This window comes from Lactuca saligna, chromosome 4 (assembly GCF_052625555.1).
Source record: "Lactuca saligna cultivar CGN05327 chromosome 4, ASM5262555v1, whole genome shotgun sequence".
NCBI classification, from domain to species: Eukaryota; Viridiplantae; Streptophyta; class Magnoliopsida; order Asterales; family Asteraceae; genus Lactuca; species Lactuca saligna.
In genome coordinates this window covers 199300724-199311482 of record NC_136420.1, presented here as the reverse complement: position 1 = coordinate 199311482, position 10759 = coordinate 199300724, and the positions used below count along the sequence as shown (strand labels likewise).

Below are 10759 nucleotides of genomic sequence, written 5' to 3'. Positions count from 1 at the left end.
TTTAAGTGGAGAGCTTGTTCCACCAAACACATTTTTAATACATATTTGCAATATAGAAAAATAGAAACTAAACAACTAAATAAAACATATAGACCACTAAAGTAATCCATTATCTCCAACTATAACGTAGCATCACAATACATAAAATTTCAAGCTCCACATCATCAATTTAATTCTATGTACATATGATATGATGATGATGATAATAATAATAATAATATCTAATTCACTCTCAAGGCAAAATTCATCCTCACATGAATAACTTTATAGCCCATCATTGGTTGTTTTTAATTCTTTTAAAGGGACACCCTATTTATACACCTTACAACACACATGAACATTGTTCACATGCAAATTTCTACATAATATATATAATTATATATACCTATAAAGTATAAACCACCTCATTTTAGGTTTTACCCCCTCCAACTTCTCTAGAAATTACCACCAACCCCTTACTATTTAGAATGCCAAGAAACATAAATACTTCATAACCTTACGTTTTTTGGTTCGATTAACACGATCTTTCTTTTCTTCTTTGGAGGAAGATCCTTCAGACGAACTACTTGATGCTGGAGACTTGTTGGTGGCATTTGAAGTGCCACCTGGCTCGTTTTGAGAAGTGGGGCCCGTTGTACTAGGTTTCTGATCCTTGTCACTCTCAACAGATCCTAAAGTACAACGTTGTATAATAATTAATAAACAAATCAACAAAACCACATTTTCATTTCCATTTCTTGAGTTAGATAAGAAAGGTTAGTGTTATAAGTTTTTAGGGTTTTATCGGTTTTACCCAAAGTTGAATTTTATATCCCTTTTTACCATCATATTTTCCAAAAAATGTTCGGTTTTACCATTTTACCGGTGATAACAGGTTTTCTGGGTTACCATTATATTAACTTTGCAAAAAAAACATTAAGTTTATGTTTTTACCCTTAAGTATATAATTTTTTTACACTTTTACCCTATGTATTTTTTTTTTCATATTATACGTATTCATGCAGAAAAATCATATTTATATACGAAAAAAAGTTTAATTAAATATTGTATTTACGTTCTTTTATATATATATATATATGTGTGTGTGTGTGGGTTTTTTTCCAGGTTAAACCGTTTAAAATGTAAAAAAAAAAAAAAAATAATATGTTTTTACGTATTTTAATGGGGAAATCTACAGAAAAGTACCAAACTTTTGAGAAAAGTTTCAATACAGTCCTAAAAGTTTTTTTTTAACAGAAAAGTCCCGAATATTTAATGTTTTGCCCAAATTAACGAAAAAGTCTTTTTTTTTTTTATTATTTTTGACCAACAAATGACAGATTATATTTCTCAAAATAATGGGACTTTTCTATTAAAAAAAATTAAGACTTTATTGAACCTTTTCCCAAAAGTTTTGGACTTTTCTGTAGATTTCTCTATTTTAATGTATTTAAAAAATACATATCAATAAAAAAAACTTGTTCAATCATAAACCTCTGTGTGTGTGTGTGTGTGTGTGTGTGTGTATATATATATATATATATATATATATATATATATATATATAATTAAGCATTTTTTACGTATATAAATTCGATTTTTCTGCATGAATACGTATAATATGAAAAAAAATTATAAACTTAAGGGTTAAAACGTAAAATAACTGTAAACTTAAGGGTTTTTCTACGAAGTTAATATAATGGTAACCTAGAAAACTGTTATCACCGGTAAAAGAGTAAAACCAAACATTTTTTGAAAAATGTGAGGGTAAAAACAGACATAAAAATCAACTTTAGGCAAAACCAACAAAACCCTGAAAACTTGAGAGTTTTTATGACATTAAACCTAAATAGAAACAAGATTATACAAGTCCATACCTAAAGTTGTTGTGTTGATGACCACTTCTTTCAACTTTGAAGGAACAGAGAGATTCAATTGAATTTTTGATTCTTGAATCTCTTGAACTCCATTATCATCTTCAAGTTCACGCATTAAAGCTTCTGAATCAAAATATTCTTCAGATGTCATTGTCATACAGCTTGAATCAGTAGCACTTGTAGTACGTGACAATGGAGTAGCAAGATCATCCATTTCCAAATAATCACCACCCCTTGGGACATAATCACCTACATCACCAGAATCGGGGGTGCGTGGTAAGGGAACAGCAAGATCATCCAACTCCAAGAAATCGCCACTTGGTGAGTCATTAGCCATGGCTGATGGTCCCGCTACATCATCCACGTTCTTTTCCTACAAGGGTATTATTGGAATTTGGAATAAATTATGGTGTTGTGTATTTTTGACTTGATGGATAAAGTGTTTGTATACATGAAGTCTATTTCTTTTCTCTTTTCTAGACTGAATGAACTGTCTGAATTCGGAAAGAAAGACTAAATGACCGTTTTACCCTTACATTTCACAACATGAGTACATGACTCACCAGAAGTTGACTTTTGGTAGAAAGTCTTCCACTGATGCTCTCATCTACCAAAAAGACCTTGTATAGTGCTCTAGGATCCTGCATAATTTCCAACCAAACCAGTAGTTGACTAGCAGATCGGATTAAATATATAAATAACAAGAAACATGATGAAATTTATATAAAAAAAGAAAAAGAAAAATGAGGTGTAAGAGTGTAGAAATGGAGAGAATATGATATATACCGGCTTACTGATAAATTTTTCAGTTACTGTGTACTTCTGCATCACCCAATTAGTCTTTTGTCCATCAGGGGATTTCCCTTCATAGAACTCAAGAGTCTTTCTAAAACCAGAAACTGAAGGGGTAGAATATATCTCACAAGCCTCCCCTTTTGACTTCCAGAATCCAAATTCTGTTTCCCTTTTTCTCCCTGCCCAAAAGTACCACATGTTTTCTACAAAAGTTTTGATTTTGATTAATTGTTAATCATAATAAACCATTGGGGATCTTTTATAAGTATGAAATACAAAAGAGCATAATAGCTATGACATATGTATAAACATGGATGCTATCATGCTAACCAGGGTAATTTGCAGGTGAGAATTGGAAAGGATCCACATCAGGAAGTATGTAGTCAGGTAAGGAGGAGGATCCATTTTTTATCATCATCAAGAACTTACAGATCCCTTCATCTGTTAAGTAGTCACCAAGTTGAGCTGCAGGAAGAATGGAGGATGCTGGAGGACACATTCTGTGGAAGTGAATCTAATTTTCTACATGAAAAATGAAAGTGTTAGTTAAACTGGGATTCATGTTTTCTACTTGATATAACTCTAAAATGTTAATAAGCTGAATAGGTAACCTATTATGATTGAAGTTACTAAATAAAATTCAGAATTGGAGCAGAATGAATTAAGAAATGGATAAATTTAAACAAGATACACATAAAGCAAACTATCTATCATTTAGATATGATGTGTAATTGATACACAAGTTGAGAGAATCTAATCGAATGAATCAATAAAGTTCAAGGATACTTTATCTATTTCAATAGTTGATATAAACGTTTGATTGTCCTATCAGAGTGCAAATTTCATCATCAATCTCCCAACTTATCAATTTGTCCCTTTGAACACAAAGAGTAAATCAGAATTCGAGACAGATAATCAATCTTTTCATCAAGCTGTAAAAGGAAAGGGAGGAAATATTTATTGATTTGACGTTGTTAGATTATTTCTTAAAACGAAGAAACACTAGAAATCAGACAACACAGTCAAAATCATCGAAACAAAAACACCGAAAACGGAAATCCCATCAGAATCATTCAATACAACAACTTCAACACCAGATACACAAAACGATAGCACAAATATGAACATAAATCGATCGACCTCAGACCTATACATCAGAACAGCATATTTAATTTAACATCGTACAAACATCAATACTAACACATCCACGGTATGAACACTCAAAAAACACCAATGATTTGCATAATACTACTCAAAGAATGTATAATTCCAGATGATCTGGGACGTATTTACACACGAAGTCACAGAAAACCCCACAAAGGGCTGGATGACCCGGTCCACCCCAGGTTTTCTGTGGATTAGGGTGCAGATACAGTGATACACCGTCACTCGAAGGTTGGTCAACGGGGAAGATTACCTCCGGCGACCGGAGTAGACGACTCCGGCGTCTGCTCCTCCGACTCTGTGTGCGTAATGTGTTTGTGTGTGTGTGTGTTTTTGCTTAATGAAGTTAAGGAAGAGTGATAGGGGTTTATGAATATAAGGGGGAATGTTAACTATGGTTGTAATGGGTTAGTACTTTGGTTAGCTCTTTTGGTAAAATCTAAGCCGCCGTAGACCGTAGTTCAGTGGTGTAGCACGTCTTATTGAATCCGGTCGTCGCTACTTTGTATGAAATCTTCAACGTTGTATTCACAAAATCATTAATCATTAATTAATCAATAAAATGGTCGGAATGGATAGTGTTATTTGAACAAATATTTGTGAAATAATTATTAGGTTATTAAAGTTGTTTTATAGGTAATCATATTCGAATATATATTTACAAAAAGCTTTGCCATTTTGCAAATTTCTTTTTTGATGGGTTTTGTAATGGTAATAATTCATAAAACAATTTTACAAAAAAAAAAAAAAAAAAAAAAAAAAAAAGGAGAAACGACACGATGGACTTTGCAAAATAAATGGTTGGTTATTTTAGTAATTACTAATTAGCCTTGTTATCTAGCCAGCATGAGAAAAACAAAATGATAATATGGGAAGAAAATACTTGTACTATGAAGTACATATTCAATCATAAGACTATATATTTAATTTAGATGGTTATAAATTCGAAAAGATTTAATGGTTAAAATAACTAAAATTGATGGACTACTATTAAAGAATCTCTTTTAAACAAATATGTTGGTTTGACTATCCATCTTGTAAAACAGAATTGGGAAATCACTATTCAAATTTACTTTTTCCGGATAACGTTATTATTTTATAAGAAGAAATTTACTGATTATTTTATAATCGTAAAAGAGTTTTGCAAAAACAAATTTTGCAATTTTTATTTTACAAAATAAATGAGAGAGGGGGGGGGGGGGGGGGGGGGGGGGGGGGGGGTTGGATTGGATTGGGGAAGAAGTTTGGCATGTTTATTTATTTTAAATCATAAATAATAGATGAATAATAATCAAATTGAAAAAAAAAATATTAAAAAAGGTAATATAGTTATGACAGGAACCAAAAATGTGATAAAATATCATTAGTGGTCACCCCAAACTTTATGTAATTTACTTTAAATTATTGTCAGGTTTAGTCATGACGCCCCCCCCCCCCCCCCCCCCCCCTCGTTTTTGCTTGTTGCAGATTGAAGCTCGTTGGCGTCGCGACCGGATGAAACGCACAAAATTTAAACGTTTTCAAACATTTAAATGGCAACGGTATAAAAACAAAATTAACTATTAAAAAAAATCATTTACCCTATAAATACCTACCATTTTATAAAAAATTTCACACAATTTCTCTTCTCCTTTCTACATACTTTCAATTATCTTCAAAAAAAATATGGACCATTTCGACTCGTCCGATGATTCAGATGATGATATTTTCTTCAGGATGATGTATCATTATTACACTACCGACCTGCTACAACCAGACTCAGCTCCGCTACTAACAATATGTGCGATGTTAAACAAAAATCGCGAGGAATGACACAAACATCTATATCGTGATTACTTTGCGGATAATTGTGTGTACGGGTCAAAGGATTTCAAAATAAGATTTCGTTTGAGTAAGAATGTGTTCTACGGATCACCAACGTCTTGGAAAGCCGGTATCGCTTCGTTACTATACTTTTATACAAAATAAATAAAAATCTAGTACATGTTTCTTTAATTTTACAACATATGCAATATATTTTTAAACTGTACTTAATTTATGTTTAGGTACGGATTTTTTTCAATTAAGATATGATGCTAAAGGTAGACGAGGATTTACAACGTTGCAGAAATGTGTTGCGGTCATTCGTTTGACGGCTATGGGGGAATCACCTGACACCATAGACGACTATATGAGAATGTCCGAAAGAACCACAAGGGAGAGTTTGTATACATTATCAAAGGGTGTTGTTGAAATATTTGGAGACGTGTATTTGCGGAAACCTTCGTTGCATGATTTGCAAGAATTGTATGTGGCGCATAAAGAACGTCATGGGTTTCCCGGAATGATCGGGAGCATTGATTGCACACACTGGAAATGGAAAATTTATCCGATAGCATTGAAAGGGCAATATGTAAGTGGTCATCACGGATCACCTTCATTGGTTTTAGAGGTTGTTGCTTCTCAAGATTTATGGATTTAGCATGCATTTTGGGGGTTGTCGGTTCCAACAACGACGTCAACGTTCTTGATTAGTCACCAATATTCAACGATCTTTTGAATGGAAAGGTCCCGGATGCTCCTTTCACGGTGAATGAAAACGAATACAAATATGGATATTACCTTACAGATGGAATATATCCTCAGTATTCTAGATTCGTGAAGGCATTCTGCCACCCGATTGAAGAACGAGACAATTTTTTTAAGACAAGACAAGAAAGAGCACATAAAGGATGTGAAACGTGCTTTTGGAGTGTTGAAGGTGAAATGGCATATAGTTGAACATGCAGCACGACCATTGGATTTAGAAACTCTACGATATATCATGTATGCATGTATCATAAAGCAAAACATGGTAGTAGAAGATAAAGGGCGAAATATAGAACATTATATCCCAACGGAGCCCAGACACATTTAGTTTCAACCAGGAACAGTAGAGTATTTGCATCGAGTTGTTGACATTCAAGACGCAAATAAACACAGACAACTTCGAGAGGACCAGACGGATTATATATTCTATGGTAACAATAACGATAACGACTAGCGTTGTATTTTTTATTTATTTATTTATTTATTTATTTTTTTGGAATTTGGATGTTATGTGTAGTTTAATTTCTATGTTAATTTTAATCTTTAAAAATTATTTTTATTGTATGTTATTTATAATTTTTAAACATTATGTTTTATTTATTATGTTATATTTAAAAAATATTTGTCTAAATTAAAAAAAAAATGAAAAAAATTTAATTATAAAATGGAAAAAAAAAATTGGTATTATAACAAGATGCAACATAGTGACCATTTCCTCACTTTGTATTATAACACCATTGGTGTTGTGGCGTGTGAGGTGACACCAAAATCAATGTTTTAAAACCCGGGTTTTTAGTTGACCCGATGTGATAACCGGTTCACGGGTCAACCGGTTGAACCGTCGGGTCAACCCGGTTTATGATCTTTTTCTATTTCTATATATTTTTACTTTCATGCATAATGCATAAACATATAAAACCAATAATTTGATGTCCACAAAGTTTAAATATTGAAGAAACCGCAAACGGTTCGTTGTTTTGGCGCTCACTACTTGTATCCAACTATCCAAGGTCTATTAAAACGGGTCAATCCGCTTTAACCGGTTCAACATAAGTGGTCGAACCGCGGTTTAGGGGAAACCCGGCCGATTCGATCCGGTTTGTATTTTTATAAAAAACCGATCTCAGTTGACCCGCTTTTTACCCCGGGTCACGGTCCAACCGGTTGAACCGGCCGGGTCGACCCGGGTTTTAAAACATTGACCAAAATGGTGTTATGACTAGTTGTCGACACCTTATGCTCTTATAATTCTGAAAACATAAATTATTTTCAAAATACGATCAAAGGTATTAAATTAGCCTAATAGAATTCAAATGGGACAATTAATAATCTAGTCAAATTAAAGAAGTGATTAACAATTTTTAGCCAAAAAATAGGATTTGTCCCAAACTAGCCCACGAAACCGTAAGTGGTTAAAATGGTCTACTGTTTCGCCTATTTATCTACTGTTTTGATTTTAGTATATAAAGATTTTTTTTTTCATTTTTCACTACGAAACCGCAGACGGAAAAATGGTCTACTATTTCCTCTGAGAAGTCTATTGTTTCCCAAATAGTATTATTTCGTCTAAAACCTACGTTTTTTTTAGTGAAAAAAAAAACACTAACTTTTACTGTAAAAGAGATTTTTCTTTTAATATATAGTAGGTACGATATAGTAGTAAAAAAGTAAGTGTTTTTTTTTCATTTAAAAAAAACCCAAAATCGTAGTTTTTTAGACGAAACAGTAGATTATTTTTAATATACTATTTGGGAAACAGTAGACTTCTCAGAGGAAACAATAAACTATTTATTCGTTTACGGTTTCGTAGTGGGAAAAAAAACTTTATATACGGTGAAACAGTAGACCATTTTAACCACCTACGATTTTGAGGATTAATTTGGGATAAATCCTAATTATTGACTAAAAAGTGATAAGTCATTAATGAATTTGGTTAGATTAGTAATTTTCTCAATTCAAATGTATTTCCTTGTCAACAAAATTGGAATTATTTTTTTTAAAAGGTATTTGCTCGTCAAATACAACTAAAATTAATTTTATGGTTTATCAAAATTCCATATCTGATCCTTTTTATTTTATTTTTTTATTCTAGGTTTTGAATTTGTTATGGTATACGTATAATAGGAAATTACTATAATGCCTTTAATATTTTTTTATAGTTTTTTTTATTATTTTTTAATTAAAAAAATTTTAAAAAATTATGGATGAAATCCAAAATCTTTTAAACTTGCATTAGATGATAATTTTTTTGTACTACTAGTTCAAAATCAAAAACTTTTTTTTTTAGTTCTATGTTGAAATGAGTATTTTACCATTTTGCTTTTTATATTTTTTTAATATTTCTCTTAAAAAAAAAAAAAAAAAAAAAAAAAAAAAAAAAACTCTTTCTCTCTCTCAAATCAATACATGTATCAATACGCCATCTCCTTCTCTTAAATGAAATCTGCATCTTTCTCCTATCTCTTCTTTTTAATGATCCCACCATAGCTGCTTACCCGGAGTCTGTGGCACTGCTGCCAACGTTCTTGAATTCCGGCGACCAACAATTTCACTGTGAAGGAGGTGATTTTCTCCGACACTGGATTCAACCTGGTGGTCTTCCTTGCCATCCCTCCTTCAACGCCTCTCTGTTATCTTTCATTGAAAGAGGTAATGCATTTTTCCTTTCCAGACTTCGAACTCAAGAAAAGGAATTAAACGGTTGTTAACTTGTTCATCTGATCTTACAGTGAGCACGGAATGGTTGTCGAGAGCATTGCAGATTTTCAGGTTTTATTTTGGGGATAAGATTAATCTATGTCTTGATGCAATTGAAGTTTCTTTATTCCTACTATCTTTCTCTCTTTATATGCAACAATAATAGCTACGAAATCTTCCCTTTTCGTCCCCAATTATGTTTGAAGTTAGGTTTGATTTTAACTTCAAGTGGGGCAGGTTTCTGTTCAAATTTACTCTGTAATTTGTTAGAAAACATGTTATAAAGTTCATTTAACAAAGCATATGGCTCCGATGACATCAATTGGGATTGAGTTAAGGAGAATAAGAACATGCTCTAAAGTAAATCCTTGGATTAATTTGTGTCTGTGTTTGAGTTGTAGTTATCGATCGGTAATTATGTGTGTTTTTTAATTTTCAGTATGTTTGTATTGTGAAGTGTATGTGGTTTGAGTTGTGGGGAGAAAGATGGGATGAAAAAGATGATCAGATAAAGAGAAGGAAGGGGAATTAGGGGAGCTGGGTGAAGAGTAGCAGGAGTTGTAACATAGTTTTGGGCCATTTTCCTTCTGTTACGAGCTGAGCTCCGGTGATGATTAATACTCCTCCAGTTATTTTCTTGTTGTAAGCTGTAATGCTCTCAACTTCTGTTTGTGTAATTATGAATGAATGCATAGAGTTACAGTGATCCTATATATATAATGCACTATACAACGGTAATCCTAATTGTATGGAATATGGAATTGACTGAGTATTATGCTCCAGCTCTTCAGCGACACGTATGTTCACGTGTGATAGACTGAGTAAATGTGACCGTTATCACCCCCCCGACAAGCTCATGAGAGGGACAAACTTGAAGCTTGAGACGAAGGTAGGAGAAGCGATCTTTTTAAAGAGGCTTGGTGAAGATATCAACATATTGATCACTAGAAGACACTTGTGCAATCGTGAGTTGTTGACAGTCAACTTGTTCCCTTATAAAATGAAAATCCAATGCAATGTGCTTTGATCTAGTGCTGATTATGGGATTTTTGGTCATGAAAATTGCACCAACATTATCACACACGAGCAATGGAGAATGCAGTAACGGCTGTTTTAACTCATGTAACAGTTGTTTCAACCAGAGTAATTCAGTCGCTGTATAAGCCACGGATCTGTACTCAGCCTCCGTACTTGAACGCGCTACAACACGTTGCTTCCTGGATGTCCAACTTATCAAGTTAGAACCATCATATATGGCAAACCCATATTGTGAACGACTGTCGTCTTTGTCTGACATCCAACCCGCATCAGAAAAGGCATGTAGAGCGTTCTCGGATGTTGGTTTAAATTGGAGACAGTGTTCGAGGGTACCGTTGAGATATCTAAGTATGCGCATATATTGAATGGTTGAATGGTTGGGGAATGCATATATTGACATACCCTGTTTACCGCATATGCGATATCTGGTCTCGTGATGGTGGCATACTGCAGGGAACCTACCACCTAACGATACAATCTGGGATCTGAAAAAGGCTCACCAGCAAGAACTAATCTGGAATTAGAATCCGCTGGAGTAGAGATGGGAGATGCATTAGTCATGTGTGCCCGATCAATAATATCTTGAATGTAACCGGTCTGATTCAGAGATAGACCATCTGATGTTTGTTGAATTTGAATTC

At 33.3% G+C, this 10759-nt stretch overlaps 2 protein-coding genes and 1 long non-coding RNA gene across 3 annotated transcripts; 2 read left to right on the top strand and 1 right to left on the bottom strand.

Annotated features, from left to right (window-relative positions):
• Nucleotides 1–236: 236 nt before the first annotated feature.
• Nucleotides 237–4180, bottom strand: LOC145043239 (protein ATAF2-like). The gene is made up of 6 exons (XM_078991822.1): nucleotides 4069–4180; nucleotides 2982–3173; nucleotides 2643–2854; nucleotides 2420–2497; nucleotides 1857–2229; nucleotides 237–671 (listed from the first exon to the last, which is right to left on the bottom strand). The coding sequence occupies exons 2-6, from the start codon at nucleotides 3148–3150 to the stop codon at nucleotides 463–465; spliced, it is 1041 nt and encodes a 346-aa protein (XP_078847948.1). The 5' UTR covers nucleotides 3151–3173; nucleotides 4069–4180; the 3' UTR covers nucleotides 237–462.
• A 1772-nt stretch (nucleotides 4181–5952) lies between these two features.
• Nucleotides 5953–6575, top strand: LOC145040429 (uncharacterized). The gene is made up of 2 exons (XM_078988359.1): nucleotides 5953–6246; nucleotides 6363–6575. Exons 1-2 carry the CDS (start codon nucleotides 5953–5955, stop codon nucleotides 6573–6575), a joined length of 507 nt encoding a protein of 168 aa, XP_078844485.1.
• Nucleotides 6576–8815: 2240 nt separating this feature from the next.
• On the top strand, nucleotides 8816–9495 carry LOC145043237 (uncharacterized). Its single transcript, XR_013680927.1, has 2 exons — nucleotides 8816–9032; nucleotides 9113–9495. It is a non-coding gene; the product is annotated as an uncharacterized LOC145043237 (long non-coding RNA).
• The last annotated feature ends 1264 nt before the right edge of the window (nucleotides 9496–10759 follow it).